This window comes from Puccinia triticina, chromosome 16A, assembly GCF_026914185.1.
Source record: "Puccinia triticina chromosome 16A, complete sequence".
Taxonomy (NCBI): Eukaryota; Fungi; Basidiomycota; class Pucciniomycetes; order Pucciniales; family Pucciniaceae; genus Puccinia; species Puccinia triticina.
The window spans coordinates 4598682-4623796 of record NC_070573.1 but is presented as its reverse complement, the minus strand read 5'-3'; the positions used below and the strand labels follow the sequence as shown (position 1 = coordinate 4623796).

Here is a 25115-nt window from a genome sequence, read left to right as displayed (position 1 = left end):
ACGTTATCGGCTTCCCTCCATGTGGGTCCGTGCAAGCAACCATCTAACAAAGCTATTGACCCTGTTCCATGGGGTTTTAGGCTGAACATGTTCGGCGAGGTGGCCATTCTCATACAGATACTCGGATTTGGCATGCGCCAGGTGGACAAATGCCCAGACATCTTCTTGATTGAAATTGTGGCAGTCTGTTAGGCAATGCCACCATCCAGCCGCCCCGTAAAGAAAGAAAACTGCCATTGATCTGAAAGCCGCCAGCCAATCACTCCTCCATTGGTTGACCTTCTGCTTGTTATTTTGGTGCCGCATCAAGCCATCAGAGAACAAACAACAATCCTGATCAAAGGCTGCCATCTTGGAGGCTAATATCATTGTCTTGTCTGGATAAGATTTGGTCCGCTGGCAGTGGATGAGGTCTGCACAAAATTTTGACCGTTGCATCACGAGGCAGAAAAACAGGATCTCCCAGATCCACTTTTGGAGAATGATCATTCAGTTTGCTGTCCGCGCATTGTTGTGGTTGGAAGAAGTTCTTGACCCAGGTGCAAAGGCACATATCTTCCCCAAGCAGAATTCCGCGGCTAAGAAGGCAGTTTGTTGTTTGAAGGTGGGGTCGGTCGTGGTTTAATGTAGTTGTGTATCACATTGTAAGATGTTTCAAGAAGTGTGGCAATTTTTCAAAAAGCAGATGCACTTGCAGTCTTTGTAACACAATCTTTGGTGTAATCCTCGCTTGTTGTAGCACAGATCATCATGACATACAGACACTTCCAGGAAGAACACTTACATGCCGCCTGGATCACTTTCAAGTCAACCACGTAACCTCGGAAAAAGGGATCATCGGCATCTAGCTGAACCAGCCGGGGGCCTGGAGTTCCAGTAAGCAGTTAGCAGAGGGAAAGACTCCCAAATCAAAAATCCATAGCTTGACAAAACATAGGATTTTGACTCACATTGACTCAGATTTTCCTTGAACTCCTGTTCGTAAACCCATGCCAAAGGCTGCAATGAATGGTCTGAGGGCCAAATCAGCTGCGGTTTCCCATAGAATGATTTGACTTAGGTGTCTTTTGAAGTCCACGCAACAATTTCCATCACCCGTAACATCAGCTCTGGCCCAATATAGTCCCATGCGGAGTTTTGGGAGTTGATTAGCATGCGGGAATGTTCTAAATGTGCCGCTTCACAGCGCTTAGAGTCCCAGATTGGATGGAGCAATGCTGTGGAACTCATGGGAAGTCAGTATGCATGTTTGTTTCTGAATGAACAACAATAGCTCACCCCCAGGCTGCGGTGGAATGTTATAGATTGAACTTTCTCTCTCCTCTTTGAGCTTCCTCCGCCTCTCCGCCTTTTCCTTCTTGGTCAGTTGGGGCTTTGGTTCCTTTGTGTTCTTCTTACTTGTTGAGGTTCCAGAATTTGGGTGAGGCTGCGTTGGGGATGACCTAGAGTGATCCACTGTTTTGCTCCCAGGTGAAGGCACCAGAGACAGTTGGTGGTTAACGCGATTACTGGATTTGGGACCTGCATGCACACATGATACATTTTGCTCAGGCAGGCACCCAAAGACATGTTGACCCTTTTTGTTAGATAGAACAGATACTTGGTCCACTCACGTGTAATTTTGGGTTTCTTGATAGCCATGCGCCCCACATCAAAGGCCATTTCATCTGCCTCCCCTTCAAAACACAGGCCATGCCAAATAAGTTTGCTGTTTGTGTTTTGTAAAACCACATTTCACTTGAAGTTCCCCACGCACAGTTCTCTTTGTTGATTGTGGTTGAAGATAGCTGGAGCTATGATCTTCAGGCACTAGCTCTACAGTCGCGGGCGCCTCCTCCGTGTTCAGGTCAAACACTTCTCTCATCACCAAAATCCCTGCCGCCTCAGATTCCAAGATCTTCTGTTCAAGTCGTGCACAGAACCTTGTAACCACCTGGTGATACTTGGTTTGGTGTTCTGACGCCTGTTGGAACTTCTCATCTAAATGGGAAGCCTTCATGTCCATAACACATTTGGCCTGTTGTTCCTGATTCCTAAACCCTGCAATAATTAGAGCCATATCAGCAAATCAGGGAGAACTTCTCTTTGTATCATATGTACACTGCCAGACGCTACTTACAGATACCTTGCAGAGTCCTCATTTCTCCAATGGTTTCCAAGGCAGCCATTTTGGGCAAGCCATCACTGCAAAAAAAAACTGTGTCAACTGTGAGCAGTTGACATGTGGTAACTCTGAGGAAGCTTGTGGTGTTACACCAGCCTTACTCAAGGTTTGACTCAACCCAAGCTTCAATGCACAGTCACTGTGCACCTTGCACAGTGACTGTGCCAACAAAGACACTTGTGCATTCAGGTGGAGTTACAATGGCAGCTTGGCTTGAGTATCCTGCATGTCAACTGCGAGCAGTTGACCAAGTTTTTTTTGCAGTGCATGATTCTCGTGCACAGAAGGCTTCTATAAATGCAGCATGGTTCAGTACGTTGATGGATTGGGTTGCCTGCATTCTTTCCAACTCTTCCGTCCGCTGGGGCTTGCACATAAGCTTGGTGAACCAAGGGGTAATTGGCCTGATGAGGTACTGGTGTCTCAGAGCTTGTCCTGTGGCACGTAACCGCGTTTATGGTGCCCCAGCTGCCGTCAATGGGGCTGTATTACGTGATTCATTGGCAACCTCAGATTGTGCCAAAGGTTTGGCCGTCCCTTGCGCAACCATTTTTTTGAACTCCTGTGAGCCTGAGTCTCTATAGTGACAGCAGGACACAAGAAATGGGGGGGCAATAGTTTGATTTCTTGGGATAAAGAAAATACAACTATAAGAGAAAAAGAGAAAGAGAGAGAGAAACTGAGCAGGATCAGGATGAAGAGAAGTACTAGGTTATTCTAGTGGGAATGCACGTCCACTGACAATGCTACTCTTCAGAAGAGTGCTGCTAATCTGTGCTAAGAATTGCTACAGCTTCCTCTCAGGAGGGTATCTGGATTAGATAAGTTTAATCCAGCCACAATTTTTTAGCTTCCTTCTGGATAGTCAAGGTTCTTAAAGGGAAACCTGAGGGACAGCCCTGCAACCTAGATTTGAGGCAAAGGCCAAATGATAATAAGGGACAGCCCTGTGATCAAGAGTGAGGCAAAGGCCAGTAGATTAGGAGGGACAGCCCTATGATCAAGAAGAAGACAAAACCAGCAGAAGGAGCAGATCAAGCAAGACACAGAGTTGTACCTCTGAGATAAACAAGGTTCAGTGAAAGAGGTTACTTACTGTCAATATCCTAGGCGCCTGTGACTGTAGGTATACTGGGAGTGTTGTAAGCTCTTTGGTGGTGATCCTGGGGTTATCTGGGTGGTGGTTCTGGTGTGCTGAAGTCTGTAGATCCGCCTCAGGCAAGGGGGATCCTGACTACGAAAATTTTCACAGTTTGCTTATGTAATTTACATATGTACATGTGGTTTGGCGCGCCTGGTAGCGCTGACACGTCACAACTGCGCAAGCGCGCCACAACTCAGTAACTCAGGGAAGGAGTATAGTTACAAGGAATTGATAAGTTGTAACTGGGGTTAAAATTGCATGAGGAAACAGAATATGAAGTCAAAACAAGGTTATCTCTTAAGATGAAAAAGATATAAAGTAATTTATATGTAACAAAGGTAGAACAGGCAGCTTTTAGGTCAGCTGTGATGACTCTAAGGCTGACAACTCCTTAAAGAGTGCTTCTCCAGGGGCAGAGGTTGAGGGCGCCATCTTCCTCTTTACCACATGATTGGCGGTTGGTGATGGATCTTTGTATGACCCTTGCGCACGGAGGCATTCAAGCTCCTGGAATACACCTGACATTGTGGAGCGGCTGGGTGTCTTACTTGCATCCACGGTGCTTCTGGTTGAGTCCTTGTCAAAAATTGGGCGGGTTAAATCTGCCGTTGGTTTGCTGGCATGTGTCCCATCATTCGCAACTTCCTTGTCCAATGGGGGGTGTTGAGCAGATTCCTGTGTGTTATCCCCAGGGACTCCACCTCAGCATGTATGAGCATGCTTCCAAGTGCCATCTCTCTGTCTTTTGGGAAAATCACCAACCTTGTGTTTACTGGCAGTTTGATACAATGGCACAAAAACGTCCCATGTTCTGGGTCCTTGTCTGACAAGGCGGGATCAAGGTCCATCCTGTGCAACTTGTTAGTAGGTTTGGCCTGATTTAAAATTGGCATAAACACCAGTTAGAAAAAAATTCATAATGATTTCAAAGCAAAGAATGCTTACATCTGTTATGGCTCGAGTAGGTCCTTCATATGGTACAATTCTCCAATTTCCTTCCTTTGCTTTAAAACCAGCACATGCCAATTCCGCCGGTTTGTCTGCCTGTTCAGATAACTCAAGGTAAATTCTAGTATCTGGCAGTCTCACATGATTCTTCAATTGTTGCCTTACCAAGCCAGAGATAGATTCTGCAGGGGCTAATGATGACGTGGGTGGAACCAGCAAATGTGGTGAGTGCTGGCAACGGTGGGCCGCTACCCTACATTTAGTCCGTAGTTCAGCGCAGCGTAGCGGATCTAAACTACAAATGACAGGGTTTTCCGTTAGCGGGCAGTGATTGCCCGCTACCGCTAACAGGCACCCCTTGAAACTACAGGGCCTCTATCGCCGCTATCAGCGCTAGCAGTGCTATTCAACCGCTAAAAAAGCTGATAGCGCTGTTAGCACCCGTTAGCGTAGCGTAGCGGCCCGTAGCAGGCGCTACAACGCAATGTGTCAGGAACTACGCAACGCTAAACTAGAAGATAGCGCACGCTACGGATAGTTTAGCGTAGCGGCCCACCGTTGGTGCTAGCGAGAAGGAAGATCAGCAACTTTCACATCAAGTGTTTTGGCGGATAGATCTATTCAACTCACCACTGTGGGCAGCGGGGCCCGCTCCTTTTGTCTTTGAAAATCCTTGCGGCAAGTGTTGGAACCATTTTTTACAGCATTTGATTGATTAGTCTTGGTAGGTGTTGCATTTGAAGAGTTCTCAGTAAACAGGCCTCCCACGTAGGACATGTCATATGGTTTCCCATTCATGGTGAAAGAGGTTGGGTGAGGCTTGGGAGGTGGGCTCGGTGATGGTGAAGCAAAATCTGATGCGTGAACGGGCATTGTATATTCCTGAATTGGTTATGTGATAGACAGGTGAACAGAATTGATTGTTGATGGAAAAATAAATTGCCAGTGGAAAATATGTTGGGAGAACGGATTGGTCATCAATGAAAAAATTGGTTGTAAATTGAAAAATAGGTTTGGAGATGGGATTCTGCAGCTTGTGAAGCGGAACTTTGGAAGCAAAAAGATTTTCAGCAGTCATTGCATATGCAACCCACCCCACATTACAGACAGGGCCCAAGAAGACTTTATACACGCCCAAATCCTTATATATCTTTGAAATTATTTAATGCAACATTGATCTGCGGCTGTGGCGCCTCATACTGCTTAAAGCAACCTTATTTCAACTGTGTGTACAATAACTAGCTTTTCCCAAACATACTTTTATGCCAATGGAGATGTCTCATCCTACGGATAAGGGCAAGATTCCATACAGATTACAGATCAGCGAACCCAAGCAGATTGTGTTAGAATATCTTTCTCTCTGTTTGCTCACATCCTTCTCCAGTTCCCAGTCCTTATTAAAGTATCCTGTCCCCAGTCCCCAGGGTAAATTATTCTATCCCCAGTCCCCAGTAAATTATCCATTCCACAGTCCCCAGTAAAATATAATTTTCCCTGTCCCCAGTCTCCTGTCTCCTGTCCCCAATAGCTTGTCTCCTGTGTATCTCCCCTGTTTGTTACATGCCACCTGTCTTATGTGTTTTTGCTTCCTCTTCATGTGTGTAGAGACCCCCTTTGGATCTTGCTAAGGGGGCTCCCTAGTTGATACATAGTACACCACAGCTGCAAGAAAAGTTTCTTGCTACCGTTCCCAAACGTTTCAGGTTTGAAAACGGTTCCTGGGAACGTTTCTGGTTAAGATATGGCTTCCATAAATGTTTCAGGTTAGAGTACGGTCTTGTGAAACGTTTCCGGTTGGCAACCGGTTCCCAGAAACGTTTCAGGTTTAGATTCAGTTCCCAATAACGTTTGCGGTTTTGAATTGGTTCGCGCAAATGTTCAAGGTTTGAGGATGGTTTTTGCAAACATTATGAGTTACTTTTTGTTTGTTACAACGTTATCTTGGGGTGAAAGTTAAGATGTGGTTTTTTTAATCAAATTAGTTCAGGCAAACGTTATGTGCAACCGAGATAGTTTGAATTACCACTTCAAGCGGTTTGAAAAACAAAAATGACAACCAAGAAGGTTTCAAGGAAGAAATCAACAACCGTGAACGTTTTCACGTCCTGATAACGTTTTTCAAAACGTTTATCATAACTTTTTGCAAGCCAGAGTCAGTTTGCAAAACAATCTGGAGGGTTGTTTTTCCACCTGAAAGGTTGAGAAAACCCAATCCTCCAAAAAATAAAAAATAAAAAGTCAAAATTGACTTTGGGAAAAAAAAAGCTCCAAAATCCAATGGTACAGAGCATATATAGCATCAACAGCTCTCCTCAGATATCGGCTGGTGGCTTGTGCTGTAAGCAGCCACCGGAGGGCAGTGGGATCGAGTTGATCGTCAGTTCGATCCGTGCCTTAGTACATCTTTTGCTGCTCCGACAGCCGCTGGAGAGTCGGTTGGCACTGCTCCTCAGCGGTATTCGCAAACATTTTCCATAACGTATGGCGGTTTTTGCAAACATTTTGGTGGTTCTCAAAAACATTTCTGTTAACGGAATAAGTTTTTAGAACCACCTCACAACCTATTTAGTTTTCATTCCGTTCCCACAGCGGAATGCCAACATTATTTTGAACGTTTGGCCGAACTTCTCAAACTGGTTTCCGTGGGGGCTTCGCCCCAACGTATCCTTCCAATTGTATTGTGAACGTTTCAAATACCACTTCGCAACCGCTTTGAAACGTTTGGTTGCAGCCGTGGTGTAGTCTGCTCCTTCTGATATTGAAATAAATCTTTGAGTCTGAGCCTCATCCACCAAGCCCAAGTGCACCCTTCACTACAGATCCTTGTTCATCCCTCAAACCGCTCCACCTTCTCAAGATTGTCAGCCGGGCTACTATAATAAGTTAGAGCCCGGCTACACTGCAAGAAAAACTCTAGAAACTGCTTGCAGTTGAGATGCAAGAGCTCAAGGCAAGCTGTTCCTCATGCAAGAATCAAGCACTGGTTGATTCCATGCAAATTGTATAATTTATGCAAGAGTGAGTCTGAGGTACAAAAAACTGAGTACATGCAGGCTCCAAAATAATGAGTTGATACCTGTGAAAATTCCCCTTTCATGTGCACATACCCCTTTCATGTGCACATACCCCTTTCATGTGCACATACCCCTTTCATGTGCACATACCCCTTTCATGTGCACATTTCCCTTTTTTATGCATTCACCCATTTCATAATGTGTACATACCCCTTTATGTGCACATACCCCTTTCATGTGTGTGTATCCCTTTCATGTGCATGTATCCCTTTCACAATGTATACATACACTGCAAAAATAACTTGGTCAACTGCTTGCAGTTGACATGCAGGATACTCAAGCCAAGCTGCCATTGTAACTCCACATGAATGCAGAAGTGCCTTTGTTGTGATAGTCACTGCGCAAGGTGCACAGTGACTGTGCATTGAAGTTTGGGTTGAGTCAAACCTTGAGTAAAGCTGGTGCAACACCACAAGCTTCCTCAGAGTTGCCGCATGTCAACTGCTCACATTTGACACAGTTTTTTTGCAGTGATACCCTTTTCATCATGCACTCATGACCATTTGATGTTTACATGTCCCCTTTGAGTTTTTACATCCCTCTCAATACCCCTTTCATCATTGAGCTGATATTTACATATCCCTTTCATGTGCAAAGACCCCTTACTGCACATACCCTATACCCCTCTAATCATTTGTGTCTTTTATGTGTTAATACAACTTATCGCATTCCCCTTTCATGTGTACATATTCCTTTCATATGTAGATATCCCTTTCATGTGTACATACCCCTGTTATGCTATTCTGGCTGGATTCAATCAACAAAGGGTAGTTACTTTAGGTTACGTTGTCCGCGCGATTTTGGTAACGTACCTACCCCCGTCATCCGCCCCCCCTGTTACTTACTAGTAACGGGGACATTTCAGGCCCTGCGCGTAACGTAACAGGCCTCATTTTTGAGGACCGTTATTGTGTTATCCCCCGGATGACGCAATAACAGACCATTTCACTACGAAAAAAAACACAAGAAACTGATGTCAGTTGACATGCAGTTACCATGCTAGTACTTTGATCAGTGTCTGGGTTCTTCCAGGGCACTTCCAGCTTGCTTCCAGGGTAGCTCAGCTTGGCCAGGTGCCAAGCCACAAGGCACAGCTGCTCAGTGCTCAATTTTGAGCACTGTGCCTCCAGGTGTCCTCAGACACTCAGCCTTGACAATGGACTGCACAAGTCCATGGTGCGACCTCATGGATGCCTCCCAGCCACTTGGGTACATACAAGCGCGTCGACCGGGAGCAACCCCTCCCAACTCAATGACCGGACTCGAACCCCTCAATGACCGGCGCACGCCAGTCATCAAGATGGTACACAACCCCTCGATGACCGGCACAGTCTGGTCATCAAGAGGGTACACAACCCTCGCGATGCCGGCACACACCAGCCATCAAGAGGGTACGCAACCCCTCAATGACCGGCACACATCGGTCATTGAGTGGACCGAGACCCACTCAATGACCAGCACAGTCCGGTCATCGAGAGGGTACACAACCCTCGCGATGACCGGCGCACGCCAGTCATCGAGAGGGTACACAACCCTCGCGATGACCGGCGCACGCCAGTCATCGAGATGGTACACAACCCCTCGATGACCGGCACAGTCCGGTCATCGAGTGGGTACACAACCCTCGCAATGCCGGCACACACCGGCCATCAAGAGGGTACACAACCCCTCGATGACCGGCACACACCGGTCATCGAGTGGACCGAGACCCACTCGATGACTGGCGTGCGCCGGTCATCGAGAGAGTACACAACCCCTTGATGACCGGCACACACCGGTCATAGAGTGGGTTGTGTACCCACTCGATGACTGGCACAGTCCGGTCATTCAGAGGGTACACAACCCTCGCGATGTCGGCACACACCCGCCATCGAGAGGGTACACAACCCCTCGATGACCGGCGCACGCCAGTCATGGGGGGTCTCAATCCACTCAATGACCGGCACACGCCGGTTATCGAGTGGGTACATAACCCTCTCGATGACTGTTGTGCTAGTCATCGAGTGGGTTGTGTACCTCTCAATGACTGGCTTGTGCCAGTCATCGAGTGGGTTGTGTACCCACTTGATGACTGGCGTGTGCCGGTCATCAAGGGGTTGTGTACTCTCTTGATGACCGGCGCACGCCAGTCATCGAGTGGGTCTCAATTCACTCGATGACCGGCACACGCCGGTTATCGAGTGGGTACATAACCCTCTCAATGACTGTTGTGCCAGTCATCGAGTGGGTTGTGTACCTCTCAATGACTGGCTTGTGCTGGTCATTGAGTGGGTCTCGGTCTACTCGATGACCGGTGTGTGCCGGTCATCGAGGGGTTGTGTACCCTCTCGATGGCTGGTGTGTGCCGGCATTGCAAGGGTTGTGTACCCACTCAATGACCGGACTGTGCCGGTCATCGAGGGGTTGTGTACCATCTCGATGACTGGTGTGCGCCGGTCATTGCGAGGGTTGTGTACCCTCTCGGTGACCGGACTGTGCCGGTCATCGAGTGGGTTGTGTACATCACCACTCGATGGCTGGATGGTGATGTCGACCGGGAGGGATTCCTCCTGGTCGACAGGTGGATGTGGTTGGCCGGGAGGTACTGCCCCCGGCCACCTGTTGTATTATGCTGTTGTCTGCTCCTGGTCGACATGGTTTCCCATTGTTGAAGGAGCTTCTTGAGGGGGAGGCATTCCACCCGGTCAACAAGATGCAGGAGGGGCTGATGCTGGCTGACAAGCCCAGGTTGGCAAACCATGGATCTCCTGAGCATTTGCCTCAGAGACCATGGATCCCAGCTGAGCAATTGCCTCAGAGCTCAGTCTTGTCTAGTGCACTGTGCACTAGGATGATGTTGTGCAAATTCCAAATATTCCAGGCTTTTCCAGCCTGGGATTAATTTGTATGAACCTGGTTCTAATTGAGTATTGACTCAAGTATGCCGCATGTCAACTGCCAGCAGTTTCTTGAGTTTTTTTCATAGTGTTTAAGGCTTTCTTAGCCTCATTTTTTGCTGGTTCTCAGGGGCTCCGTGCGTCCGGACAACGCAACAAGCATAAAAATAACGGCTTAATGTGGTGCGCTAAGGTAATTGCACCGCCTTTACGCGTAACGCGTAAATAACGACAAAAAATCTGTTACGTTACTGTTATCTACGTGTTACGTGTAGCCTAACTACCCTTTAAAGTTCAATGGCAGATGGAGTGTTTACTAAAAGCAAATAAAAGGTTGCTCAGGTATGCTCATTTTCAAGGTTGAACATTTGCCTCAGCCTACTGCACAAGCACTACAGCATGTTCAGCATTGAGATGCTGAACAAGGTACACACTCAAGGTGCACCAGCATTGAATTTGGGTGCTTGACTCCAGCTTGAGCTGAGGCTTGATTCAAGCTTGCTGCATCTCAACTGCAAGCAGTTTCTAGAGTTTTTCTTGCAGTGCTAACTATTCTATCATATGTAAAAATAAGGTAAACCAGTAGTAACACAAAGGCATCGCTGAAGATAAAACAAAGTACACATCCCATTTTTTGTCTATATTACATATTAGTTGCGCCACAGAGATAAGGTGAAAAAGATATTTGTTATTGAGTATTGATTGCGGCGCAGAGCCCCGCGCATAAAAAGTGACAATGAATATTCAATATACCTCCCCTTGAACACTGGACAGAGTCGGGTGGAGGGTGACAGAACTCCAGCCAAAGGAATCAGCAGGAGATTGAGCATAGAACTGGTTAAAAACCGTTCTCAGGCCAAGAGAACGGGCTGCCAGATACTTCCAACTTCTAAATAAACCAAGAGAGCCTTGATTGGGCAAGGCTGGAGGAGAGTAGTAAGGAATAAACTACTGCTTCTCCCCCGACCAAAGATGAAAAATTGAGAGAAGCCATCTTGAACAAAAGCCCTCCCTTGGGCCAAGGAAGAGCGCACCCCGTCACCAAGAACAGCTGACAGGAGTGACGTGAGTAGTAGAACTCACAAGACGCTTCCGTCCACACAAACAGTTCCTCCGGCCAAGAAGCCAAAGGAAAGACCCTACCAGTTGTAGCTCAAATATATAAACAGGGGCCTTTGAGCAGTGAGTAGTAGAACTCACAAGACGCTTCCGTCCACACAAACAGTTCCTCCGGTCAAGAAGCCAAAGGAAAGACCCTACCAGTTGTAGCTCAAATATATAAACAGGGGCCTTTGAGCAAGTAAAGGCCCCTCAGATTCATACCAACCACTTTGCCGTCCTGCCAGCCCAGCCCTTGTCTACTCGACCTGTTTGCCCACCTGCCAGTGCTCTAAATTTGGTTCCTTGAGTCGTTTGTTGTCTTTATCGCGGACTCCCTTTACAAGTAAGTCCACTTCTTTCATTTTCTATTGGGATTCTATCCCAAAACTCCTCCTGGGAACATTTCTATGTTCAAAATACCCCATTTACCGGGCTCCAGAAGTCACAGGCTGTAAAAACCTCTGCGCACCAGTGTGCAGACCCTGTAAGAACTTCGGAGGGCACTTAAAAACCTCAGGCGCTCCTGGCCCCTCCGTTAAACCCTTTTTTCTTATTAAGAATAACTTAGGTTATTCTGCATTTTTTGCGCTCCTACCACGCGCACCACTGCACCAGCGAGCTCAACCAGGCTGCTTGTGTAATCTTGCATACTTCACTTGCCCACAGTGATTGTGTGCCATCCACCTTCTACCCTTTGGTTTGTTTTGTCCCAGAAGATATCCAACTGCTGTGACTCATTCACTTAGCTTACACGGCTTTCCCAAATATTTAATCAGGGTGTCAGAAATCAGTGAATTATGCAAAGTTAGATCTGCTGCATAGCCAATATTCCTGGGCCTACGGCCACAACAGACTCCCACTGTTGACATGACACAAGTATTGCCTCAACTCTCCCCAGCTGATTGCCCACCATTGCCATGCTCCAAGCCCCCCTCCCTCCCCTGACAAGTATTCACCCCATAGGAAAAAGGATAGTAAGAAAATATGTAGTGCAACATGCTCTCTTTGCAATCAACAAATGTATCTCAAGGGTGTTCAAATCATTTGGGTACAGATCTTTAGGATCCAAATTTATCATGAACAGAGGATTATGTTTGTGCAGCTGTAAAATACCATAGCTTGGTGGTGTGGTAGCACCCAAAAAATGTGACAGATGTGGGGTGAGAGTGAGTGACTTGTTTCACACAGTAGACACCCAAGCATGATGGTCTGAGGGCCATATCACGTGACAAAAAATGAAGAAACAAAGATGACCAAAAACGGAGCAAATGAGAAAAAGAAACAAATTTCAGCCTGAGTTTGAGACTACAACTTTGGTAATCATCAGATACTCCAATATGGGGCTCAGAAAGCTCATCAAGTGCATGTACACTATCCTCATCCAATTGACAGTCCAAGAAAAGCAAAAAATTATTGAATCAGATTTCTTGGGCTGGTCAAGGCCAGTAGTATTTACCCACAAGCGCTCAAAAGGCATTCAACACCCGGCTTTTCCAGAGCATCCTTTCTCACACACAGTTTGGATGGTGACTGATTATCCATAGTTGACTACTGATAAAGTCCTTGCTGCGGATCTTCTTCATCTTCTATTCTCCCCGCTTTGTTTTTTTTATCAGCTACACTGTGTTATAATGATGGTACCCAACAATCTAGTGAAGCCCAACACGGGTTGGTTGGGGTGCAGTGCGGGCAGAATTAAACTGAGAATAAGAAAAAAAATGTGTGGTTAGATTTGTCTTATGTAGATGAGGGATGGATGTGGTGGTGGTTGCAGGGCTGTACACCTAGCTGGGGAGAGATGCAGGGCAATAAACCTAGCTGGGGAGAGATGCACGGCCGTATGCCTAGCTGAGGGAGTTTTTGTTTAGGGTGGTGCAGGGTTGGGTTGATGGAGGGTCTGCATTGCACTTACTTGAGTTGATTTGTACAAGCAATTTGGGATTGATGTCTGTCAATGACAGTGGGGTGTTCAAGTGAGGCAGGAGCAGATGGGCAGAATGCCAAACTTAGCCAAGTCCCTCGATTGGAGGCGCGCAAGCGCTGTCGCGAAGCAAACCTCTGAAGGAGAGACTTGCGCCCTACCTCGCAAAACAGTAGGCAGCAGAAGGGTGTTTTGGATGTTTTGTTATGTTTTGTTCTGTAGCAGCTACACAAATGTACTTGAGGCCAAGTGAGCTAGCCCAAATGATGTGCAAGAAGCATGGCTCTCTGCTCACTTTTTTTTCTATTTTTAACACCCAAACCTGATTTTTAAATAATTATCCAACACAAGACATCTGACTGCCTTCTTGCAAGTGCTAGCAGATGTTTTAGTGCATGTTTTTCTGAAACCTGACAGCTGAACACCACCTTCTTGATAATCATACACATTGGGTTGCACCTTTGTATTGGTCTGTCAGACTCAAGGGATGTTGTGCATAAGATCATCTTTGGCATGTGTCAAAGTATGGATTTACCCAAGGACCTGTGTTAAGAGCGCTCACAAATTCCTGATTTCCCTGTTCAGATTCAAAGGCGGAAATAGAGCACTGCCTCAGGGAGGTGGCAGGTGGAAGGGCAGATGGAGGCGGACAAATCTGTCTCCTCAGATTTTCAATACCTTTTACCGGAGTCGAAATATAAACAGTTGACTTTTTTTTGAAGATTTTCCCCAGCCAAATGGGATTTCTGCTGCCTACTGTTTTGCGAGGTAGGGCATAAGTCCCTCCTTCGGAGGGTTGCTTCGCGACGGCGCTCGCGCGCCTCCGATCGCGATTCGAGGGACTTCGTTAAGTTTGGCAAAATGTGGGGCAGTGCAAGTGATGAGGGAGGTCCGAGGAGCAGCAGCGGAGCGACCTGGTGCAGAAGCGGGGTCGAGTTGTGTGCTGCGCAGCGGCGCGCTGTGCTTTGTGGGGCTTGATGCGGAGTGCTCCACAATGTGGACAGAAAGGGGCATGCCCTGATTATTTATTGTGTAAAATAATCACACTGCCAAACACGGCCTTGGTTATTCAAGAGGCTGGATGCAATGGGATATAGGTTTACAAGAATGCAAAACAGATTGAGGATGATTTTACAAGCTGTGCACACATAGAGGGAATCCAAAACAACCAAAACGTACATACAACAGGGATAAGGGATGTGGTAGAGAAAGGTACGATGCGAGCGGACAGGGGGGCAAGGGCAACCTAGTAAGACATATCTGCTCAGTCGTGTTGGAGGACAAGCTGTTGGTTTTGGGGGCCGGTTTGTAGGAGTAGGTTGGCCTCAGATCGGCTCTGATCACCCAGCCAATCCATCACGTTCTCCCAGCAATCCTCGTCGATCTGCATATGTGCACCAAAGCAGGTACCGTAGTGAATCTTACCCGCTTCGTCAAGGACCTTTAACCCGATATAGTCCTGGGAATTCCAGTGAATAAGAAGCTCTTTAGTTCTGTAGGTCGGGGCACATGCGCTCATTAATGAAACATCGGATAGGCGGCTTCACTCACCTCTTGGTAAATTGGCAAGTCTTGTAGTGCTATCGGGATCGGATCAAGGATATCTGGCAGAGTGGACTCGGTGGCATTTGGGATTGTAAAGTACGCCGAGGTGGGAGGAATCACCAGGGTGTCGGCACTGTATCATGAATCGGACAGACCCAGAGTAAGTCAAGATGTCCGGGCTGACTCAGGGTTGAGAGACTGACGTGAATCGGAACATGACAAAGCTCTCGAGTGATTGGAAGTTCTGTTTGTAAGTCTCGTTCCGTGGCTGGTACTTGACTCCATCCTCTGGCTCGCCGATCGGAAGGCTCCCACTATCAGCTGGTTGGGTATCGTTCCACCGTTCGTTGTTGATATCTCTCAGGAAGTCGTTGTGTTTCATGTAAGGCGCCAGATTGGATTGGTCTCGAAAATACTGGGCAGGTATCACTAGATGTTTTTTATTCGGCGGTTGATTAGGCTTAGGGTTAACGGTCAACCTCGGGTGGCCTGGTTTGATTGAGCAAGAAGAGACAGGAAGCGTTACCATTTTGTTGGGCATAGGGTCCATAAACAGTCCCGCTTTCGATCAGCTTGTGTAAGACATGACAGCCAAGGTCGAATAAGCTGGTACAAGGTGCTGTGCCAGACACGCCCATGTGCTTGATAGAGGATAAGAGTAAGGGAGGCATTTCGAATGAGTGTTTCCGAGTTAGAGCTTTTGTTGAAGACTGACTTGAGATCCAAGGGTGATCAAGTTTCGGACTTTGGGCCGGTTACAGCGTTGGGTATACGCTCTCATCAGTTGGCCGCCTTGCGAGAGACCAATGGCATCGAACCCGAGTGAGAGTTCATCGATTTGAGAGAGTTGATCGCAGACGGAGCTACGATAGATTGAAAATCAAAGTCAAGTCAAGTCAGTCGGTTTGATTTGTTGGAGGTTGGAAGGTCAACCTGACATACGCGACTTGTTCATTGGCTGATCCAAACCACGTTGCGCGGCTGATGAATTTGTACGGTAAATGATGAAGAGGTTTGTATGAACACGGCGTGCCAGCAGATATGTATTCGTGTGAATATGTTTGAGGGCACTGACCGATCCTGTGCGTCCGAGTCGGCTAATCTGATCTTATAAACCGTCGTGCCAGGGTACCGTAAATCGATCTTTTGAGCTAAACGATCCAAGCCTGGATTCGCGTATGAGTCGCTGAGCCCATGCCAGATCTGAATGGGAGACGAAGCGAGATGAGTTTCGGTTCAGAAGAAAATTGAAACACAATAACTGACGACGACAGGAATACGAGCAGGGCTTCGATTGGAGACCGGGTTGAGGTCGCTGGGTGGCCAGATTCTGGAGATGATGACTGAGTGGGCGCAGGCGGCTGGTGTGATGGTGAGGATGGGGATGAGGGCTGATAGCAGTCGAGCGGGTGCCAGTTGGAGTTTCATCGTGTGATGTATGGTCGGAGTGAACTGTTTGGCGGATGTCCTAGGAAGGAAAAGGAAGAATGCAAGTCGGGAAAAGAAAAACAAGAAAAGAAAGAGCAGAAGTCTATAAAGACACCACTCTCACCCCCCACAGCAAAAAACTTTTTTATTCACCAGCGCAACATGAACAACACCTCACAGCACCAAGAACCACTCCAGACCACCTCCGACTACCCAGCATGCTCATCGAAACGACAGCTATTCGCATCCAAAGCACTCAACCTGTCATCAAAACTACTCACCAAATCAGCAAACTATCTCAGCTCGAAAGACTTGGACTCACTCGCAAACCCACTCAACAGAGTCAACGGAAGCATCGCCCCCCAGCCAGCACCACCACCACCAACCAACCCTCGGCGGAGTGCAGACCATCGCAGACACTCCAAGCAGCGCTCGAGCGAATTGTGGCAGGAATGGGACAAGGATACCTGCAACTGGAACATGATCGTCGGGGGAAACGCCAAAAGGGCCTCAATCCAACCAGCCGCCTCCCAGCAGCGACCGCTCACTCAAAGTCCACCCGTCAACTCGTCTAATCCGGGCTATCTCTCCTACTTTCATCCCCAGAACTGGCAGAGAAAGAACAAGGAATCTCCCTACAACGAAGACCATCTCGTCTGTTTCCCAGGTGTAAGCACCCTCTTGAGTCATCTGCCCCCAACCAAAAAGCTCCAACTTACGCCAATCCTTACCCCCCCCCCCCTTTTTTTTTGCACAGTTTGTTGCGCTGGGATCCCCTTCACACTCTCGTGCGGGCGACATCGAGCTATTCATATCGATACACGCCTTCAGGGCTAGGTCAACATTAGACCAGATGAATCGATCCCAACGACTTGTCCACTCGATGATCTGCAAGATGACTGGCTTACCTCCGCTAGCCTCCACCTCTGGCTCGACTCTGATCGAATCCAGTGCTGAGAATACTGCAGCCTTGATGGAGCAGGAATTAACCGGGTGCGATGAAGAACATGACGAGAAGATGCGCAAGTTCGAGCCCCTTCTACCCTCAACCATTCAATCCAACCCAACCCATCAATCTCGACCATCCCTGACATCTGCCCGTGAAGCTGGAGCATCCCTTCAACCTCTCGATACCCAGCTTGCCTCTCAGCCCGCCCAGATCATCTGTACCGCACCCACACCCATCAAGCCTAACATGCCCACCCCGCTACCTCATCCTGCCACCAACAAGGCACTCTCTCGCAACTCATCCACCTCATCCACAGACTCTTATCGTCGCATGCTCCAAAACGAACCCAGTCTTCTCAAGCACCCCCACGAACTCTTGGATACCAGAATGGGACACTTGATGGAAAAATTCAGCATTGAAAAAGAGGATCTACATACCTTGCATTTCAATTTGAAGGAGCGACTCCACAGCTTCTTTTCGCAAAAGTCCGAGAGCACAAAGGTGCGGCTCAAGCTGTTCGGCATCTGTAGCTCGACAGCTACCGCGGGTTCGATCGCCAAATCCCTCTTCCGATCCCGAACCGAGGCGCCCACCCTCCTGACGCCCGAACTGGATCGAGACGAATTTATCATCAACAACGGGCGACCGTTATTAACTCAAGTCATAACCACCAAACCAGGCGGAGTCTGGTCAGATAAGCTCGTGCTGCCCTGGCAGACGATCGAGACGCATCTGCGAGTCCATCAGATGCAGCAAAAGGCTAACTCTGCACACAACTCATCCTCTCAATCCCCCGATACCGGAATCACTAGGCTCAGAATCGAGGCTGAATTGATCAGAGACGAGTCTAACGATTCATTCCCCAGAGGGCCTGAGCCGATGGCTTCCGATCCTTCGAAAAAAGACATCCAGTTGCGCAAGTTATCTGTTGGAAAGTCGTCGTTGGTCATGGAACTCGATGTGATCCCTGCCCTGGCCGAAAGTGTCCATGTGATTTCGTGAGTGTTCCACCTCAGTCCACGCTCTGTTTAATTGTGTAAACTTACTCAGTCATGCTCGAAAAAAACGAAGAGACATCGATGATACCATCAAACATACGAATGTCTTAGGGGGCCTCAAAGCCGTCTTCAAAAACGTCTTCTTGGCTGGCTTCGATCAGGTTTCGATTCCTGGGATGGCAGAGTGGTACCAATCCCTCCAAGAGTTGGGTTGTTGGATGCACTACATCAGGTGAGCAAATCCCAGCATCATTTATGCTTTATTCGCTTAGCTTACGCATGCTCAAATCGATGTTTTTTTCCGGCAGTAATTCACCCATGGAGTTATGGTACTGTATCGAAGGCTTCTTGGCTGCTAATGGATTCCCTCGCGGTAAGTTGACAGGTCCCATAGCTGACAATTCAGTGACTGACTGTTTTCTGCTTCTTTCTTTCAGGATCTATCAGCTTGAAGGAATATGCTCGTGGTGCCACTTCGATTCTTTCAGGCATGTGGGAATCCGCCGGGGCTCGTAAACGTGCTCGAGGTGAGGCATTGGATCCTTCAGCTTGGATTTGATTTGACATTGATGATGTCATTTCTCTCTTTTCAGTCGAATCGATCATCAATCGATTTCCCAATTCCAAGTGAGTTCCAGCAGAGCTTGTCTTCTCCATTTCGGCCAATCTCATGATCCATGTTTCATTATAGGTTTATCTGTGTGGGCGATAGTGGGGAACAAGACCTGGAGATGTACGTGAGCTTAGCCCAAGCTTACCCCGGCAGAATCATGTCGATATATATCCGTGATGTGACGACACCAGTGATATTAGGCAAGGACATATCAATAGATCAGCTTTCAACTGCTGACCGGCCATTATCTGATTGGGAGGATCTCATGATGAGACCGCCTACTCAGATTAAAGCAAATATCCTGTCGCCCTCGCGATCGAGCAGTCCGTCTAGACAGTCGTTTGCCATGCCTGTCAACCTTCCCGAGAACAATCCCCTCCGGAGCAAGTCTGTCGATGTTTTATCCAACTCCAACAATATCGTTGCAGGACCTTCGAAGAAACGGAACAGTCATAGACCCATTGCGCCGCCCAAGCCTCTCCACCTAAGCAGTAAACCGGCCGGTTCGCGGGCAGTAGCCGATATTAGCAAGAGGATGTCTCACGTCGAACAATCCTTAAATCAGACCCATGCACATCTGTGTGATCCATCCATCAAAAGCTCCAGATCGGCATCAATTGACATCACACCATCATCATCACGAGAAAGCCACATCGGCTTCGACAAAGAGTATGCCTCCTCGATGGCACCCATCTGTACTACTAAATCGAGTTATCAACCCACGCCTTCGTCGGCGGATGATATCAAGACCCAATCGCTCCTCGACGGGTTCAGAAACCGCATCAAGAAGGCCGAGTTGGACCTCAACCAGCTCCAGTTCATCCCTCCGACCCAGCAGACCAACCTGGCTGACCCTCATCATCATCATCATCGCCAGCCTTCCTACGACCGGTCGGGCGACCAAGACCGCCAAAAATTCCAAGTCTCTTTCCCTAATACCAAGTTGAAGCTCTTCCGCAGCGGATTCGATGAGTGTGTGGCCGAGTCGATCCGTGATGTTAAGAAAGTTCTGAACAAGTAACCAGGCTTTATCCAGCACCTCTTTCTCTCTCTTTGGGATCATTTATCATTATCTGTTTGTATATTTATGTGCAACAGTCAATAGAATGTGTTTAGTCGTTCATAGATCTCATCATACCCCCGTGTCACACGTAATCCCTATTTACGCCCTGTAAACAGTTTCTGTCTTAACTCTCCTCACGTCCTTTGTTCAAGACTGTATCACAGATGAAGCATATATTTCTTGTTTCATCCAATCCAAGTTCTTGGTTCATTTTCTCCGTCTCCCTCTCAGCATGAACAGTAGCTCAATTTAATGAACTCCTCCAGAGTCCCAAGCAAAGCTGAATCATCCGGGTTTGTAAGAGTGTGCCATAAATAGCAAGCAGTGACCAAGCTCCACCAAAGATGGTGCTGAGTTTCCAAAGAAATAGTTGTCCGAAAATTGAAAAGCAAAAAGTAAAATAAAGGAATAATGAAATTGAATATGTTACAAGATGCTCCGATCGTCCAATTAAGTGAAGTGTTCCATAACCCGCAGATGCCCAGAAAAATGACAGTGGAAAGAAGAAGAGAGTAGAAGACAGAAGCCGATTAGTAGCCTCCGCCGAATCCTCCACCGAATCCACCGCCACCTCCGAATCCACCTCCGAATCCACCTCCGCCTCCTCCACCGAATCCTCCTCCAAATCCTCCACCCATGCCATAGCCTCCACCCATGCCGTAACCTCCACCCATGCCGTAACCTCCACCCATGCCGTACCCTCCACCAAGGCCGTAGCCTCCACCGAGGCCATATCCGCCGCCAAGACCTCCTCCCAATCCATAGCCCATCTGGAGAATGAAACAATTCACGATTAGTTTTGATTAGGCGTCAAGAGACCACAAAGACAAACTTACGCCTCCTCCATAGCCACCGCCTAGTCCACCACCGTAACCTAATCCACCGCCGAGGAGAGATGAGCCGCTACCGTACCCGGAGCCGTAATTGTTCATCCCGTTCATGCCGTAGCCGTTGGCACCGTAGCCGTTAGCGCCTCCGGAGCCATAGGCGTTGAGTGCGCCTCCAGATGACTGAGTGGATGTGCCGGATGACTGTTGGAATGAGTTCGAGCTCGATTGGCCGCCGTTGGATGCCAGGCCGCCGTTGTAGCCGCTGTTGTATCCGTTCATTCCGTACCCATTGGCGCCGACTTGCGAATTACCAAATTGGCCTCCGTTGTTGTAACTCGAGAGTCCGCCGAGTTGGGGGGTTGGGGCGGCGCGGGTTAGGGATGTTATGCTCAGGGCTGCTACTGTGATCATCGTCGAGAGCTGTGTTGAGAACATTATGGAGGGCAGTATTATTGGAAAGCGAAAGGATGAGAAGGTTTTTTTTGGTTCTTCGATGTCTGGATGAAAATGGGATGTGGAATGGTCTGAGTGAAAGCGGAAAAAGATGTATTCAGGTGACCGAAAGAACTATTATAATTAAACGAGTAAATAGACGGGATTTTGAGGGAGTCCGGCTCAAGAAATGGAAGTGAGTTACTTGTGGGGTGACTGAAGGAGAATCCCCAAAAGTGCGCACAGGGGATTGGTCTTTATACCCGACACTCCAAAGCAAGATAGAGAGAGGGCTCGTCAAACTCCAAGAGCATCGCTCCATTCAACACTGATGTTTGACCGGACTGACGGTCGCTTAGTAGGTTCTTAGTCTGGCGATTTTCGTCCGGTCATATCTGCAAGTTCAGTCGACAGTTAGCATATCATCATTGGTTGCCATTTCCTTGATTTTAAACGGCTCCAGGCCCGTGGCCAAACTAATCACTGGTTTATCACGGACCAACTGCGTCTGTAGATAGATCTAACTTAGCTAATTCCCTCCTCGGGGGAGCGAAGCGACCTCCGAAGGAGGGACTTACGCGCTATGTCGACCCCGCGGCAGTAGAGAATTAGGCATTTTGGTGGGGACTTTTTTAAAACCAATCTCCCACATGAGTTTCTGAACCTTTTTTTTTCTAATTTACATTTCTGGGATGGCTTAAGCTGTCCCCTTCTTTCTACTATTTTTTCTCATCCTCAACTCCTCTGGTTGAGCTGCAATCATAGTTGTAACATTATCAATTTCAGATTCTGTACAGTGCAAAATGTGGAATGCACAATGAAGTGGACACTTATCAGTCACAAAAAAGGATTTCATGGGGCACCCAAGGCCCCAAAAAATTTGTAAAATATGTACAAAGAAACTCCATGATATTGTGCACATTTTGCTCACCCAAAGTTTTATTGCCTGGTGACAAATGGCGCGTCCAGAGAGGATTGAAAAAGATCATTTTTCTAATTCTCTACTGCCACGGGGTCGACATAGTGCATAAGTCCCTCCTTCGGAGGGTCCCTGCGGGACGGCGTCCCCCCTCCAATAGAGGGACTTAGTTAAGTTAGAGATAGATGGACGCCTGACAACGAATCATGATAGCCAATTAGAATGTATTTTACAAGCGGTGGGTGGCCATAACCAACCCTACAGTCCGGTTTGGCCCGAAGTTCTGGCCAACCCCGAGCTTGGCAAAGTCTCCCAGTGAGGCAGCCCCGCAGGGTCTCTGTCTCACAGAGGACGGGAGGTCGCACTTTAGTGCGAGGCGCTTCGCGCCGCGCCCTTGTCCCTTTTTTTCTTTGGCTAAAAGCCGAAGGACAGCAGAGCTGGCTGGGCCAGCTCCACTGGAGCTGGCGCGCTGGCTGGCGCTGGATGAGCTGGCATATATTGTATTGGTGTATCCAATACATACCAATACAATGTATTGCTGTATCCAATGCGTATTGGATACGTATCCAATACATACCTGTACAGTGTACTAAAAAAACCTTCCAATATGTATCCGATACATACCGATACATATCCAATACATACCAATACGTATCGGATACATACCGATACATATCCAATACAATGTACTATACACCTTACCACATTTTTTTTAAAAAAAAACTGCCCTAACCCCTAACCCCTAGCCCCTAATTTAAAAAAAACTGCCCTAACCCCTAACCCCTAACCCCTACATGATACCACTAATCCATCTCCAACAATGGTGGGCCGCTACGCTACATTTAGTCCGTAGTTCAGCGCAGCGTAGCGGATCTAAACTACAAATGACATGGTTTTCTGTTAGCGGGCAGTGATTGCCCGCTACCGCTAACAGGCACCCCTTGAAACTACAGGGCCTCTATCGCCGCTATCAGCGCTAGCAGTGCTATTCAACCGCTAAAAAAGCTGATAGCGCTGTTAGCGCCCGGTAGCGTAGTGTAGCGGCCCGTAGCGGGCGCTACAACTAACGACAATGTGTCAGGAACTACGCAACGCTAAACTAGCGGATAGCGCACGCTAAGGATAGTTTAGCGTAGCGGCCCACTTGACAACGGTGGCGGCGCCAGCTTTGGTTTTACCAAAGTTCTTGGGTTTAGGGCAGTTGTTTGATTGGTGTCCGCGTCTGCTGCAGTTCGAACAGGCGACACGTTTGGTGTAGGCGGCAGAGACCGGGGCGAGATCGTTTGCTTTGATACCGTTGAGACTGACTTTGTGGGCTTCTAGAGCTCCAATGACGTTGTCGAGGGACATCTTGGTCGCAGTGTAGACGATGGAGTCCCGGACGTTTGACCAAGAGGAGTCGAGTCCGCCAACTAGACGGTTGGCGATTTGACGATCGGTCGGAAGCTCTTCAACCGTCAAGAGATCATCGGCGGCCACCCGTATGTGACCAATCCACAAGGCAACGGGTTCGTTTGGATCGTGACAGGCGTTCCAGAAGGCCTCATGGAGACGCATACGACGAGCTCGAGTGTTCTTCTTGTAAGCGTTTACAATAGTTGAGTATAAACAAGATGCTGGTTTAACTTTTTGGTATCGTTGAGACAGAGGATCGGAGAGGGTTAGCCGGATTGTGTGGCAAGCTAGATCCAAGAGCGCATCCCAGTCGGCAGCTATTTCCTTGGGGTTGTAGCCTTTTGAGAAATCAGCCAATCAAATAGCTGCTGCCAATGTCAGCCTTAGAGTCATCACAGCTGACCTAAAAGCTGCCTGTTCTACGTTTGTTACATATAAATTACTTTATATCTTTTTCATCTTAAGAGATAACCTTGTTTTGACTTCATATTCTGTTTCCTCATGCAATTTTAACCCTAGTTACAACTCATCAATTCATTGTAACTATACTCCTTCCCTGAGTTACGGAGTTGTGGCGCGCTTGCGCAGTTGTGACGTGTCAGCGCTACCAGGCGCGCCAAACCACATGTACATATGTAAATTACATAAGCAAACTGTGAAAATTTTTGTAGTCAGGATCCCCCTTGCCTGAGGCGGATCTACAGACTTCAGCACACCAGAACCACCACCCAGATAACCCCAGGATCACCACCAAAGAGCCTACTATACTCCCAGTATACCTACCGTCACAGGCACCTAGGATATTGACAGTAAGTAACCTCTTTCACTGAACCTTGATTATCTCAGAGGTACAACTCTGTGTCTTGCTTGATCTGCCTTTTCTTCTTGCTTTGCCTCCTCCTTGATCACAGGGCTGTCCCTCCACATCTACAGGCCTTTGCCTCCATCTTGATCTCAGGGCTGTCCCTTATCATCACTTGGCCTTTGCCTCAAAATCTAGGTTGCAGGGCTGTCCCTCAGGTTTCCCATTAAGAACCTTGACTGTCCAGAGAGAAGTCTAAAAAAACTGTGGCTGGATTAAACTTATCTGATCCAGATACCCTCCTGAGAGGAAGCTGTAGCTCTTTCTAGCACAGATTAGCAGCACTCTTCAGAAGAGTAGCTTTGCCAGTGGACGTGCATTCCCACTAGAATAACCTAGTACTCCTCTTCTTTCTTATCCTTCCTGGTTTCTCTCTCTCTTTCTCTTTTTCTCTTATAGTTGTATTTTCTTTATCCCAAGAAATCCAACTATTGCCCCCCCATTTCTTGTGTCCTGCTGTCACTATAGAGACTCAGGCTCACAGCGGAGGTATCCACTTTAGTATCTTCCTTGGGGCAAGTAAGGGTCCCTTTGACTATGTCGAGTGTGTTCTGCATTCCTAAGACACCCTCGAGTCAATTGCGCCATCGAGGTAAAACGGCCTCGGTGCCGTCAAAGGTTGCGATTGATGAGAGGATAGAGGAGACATTTTGAACTTGGCAATAGTTTGACATGCTGGTCAAGGCAATCAAGAGTGTAATCGAGTGATTAGAAAGTCGATGGTATGGCCAGCGGCGAGTCTTGAATCTGATTCCGCGAGGATGAGGATGAAGGTTCAATGCGAATTACTGAGCAAGACTAAGAGGGTCTCATAACCTGTTGAGGGACACCAGGGACTGAAACTGACGGGCTA

General features: G+C 47.8%; 3 protein-coding genes across 3 annotated transcripts; 1 reads left to right on the top strand and 2 right to left on the bottom strand.

The window, feature by feature from the left end:
- Positions 1 to 12112: 12112 nt before the first annotated feature.
- PtA15_16A426 (uncharacterized protein) lies at positions 12113 to 16201 on the bottom strand (the record flags this gene model as incomplete). Its single annotated transcript, XM_053164114.1, has 9 exons — positions 12113 to 12166; positions 14511 to 14687; positions 14780 to 14906; positions 14977 to 15202; positions 15300 to 15414; positions 15489 to 15636; positions 15716 to 15754; positions 15849 to 15976; positions 16040 to 16201. The coding sequence occupies 9 exons, from the start codon at positions 16199 to 16201 to the stop codon at positions 12113 to 12115; spliced, it is 1176 nt and encodes a 391-aa protein (XP_053028072.1).
- Positions 16202 to 16363: 162 nt separating this feature from the next.
- PtA15_16A425 (uncharacterized protein) lies at positions 16364 to 19782 on the top strand (the record flags this gene model as incomplete). Its single annotated transcript, XM_053164113.1, has 9 exons — positions 16364 to 16553; positions 16608 to 16870; positions 16959 to 18148; positions 18222 to 18380; positions 18457 to 18521; positions 18586 to 18675; positions 18742 to 18775; positions 18840 to 19551; positions 19639 to 19782. The coding sequence occupies 9 exons, from the start codon at positions 16364 to 16366 to the stop codon at positions 19780 to 19782; spliced, it is 2847 nt and encodes a 948-aa protein (XP_053028071.1).
- A 572-nt stretch (positions 19783 to 20354) lies between these two features.
- Positions 20355 to 21089, bottom strand: PtA15_16A424 (uncharacterized protein; the record flags this gene model as incomplete). Its single annotated transcript, XM_053164112.1, has 2 exons — positions 20355 to 20594; positions 20661 to 21089. The coding sequence occupies 2 exons, from the start codon at positions 21087 to 21089 to the stop codon at positions 20355 to 20357; spliced, it is 669 nt and encodes a 222-aa protein (XP_053028070.1).
- Between the last annotated feature and the right edge of the window lie 4026 nt (positions 21090 to 25115).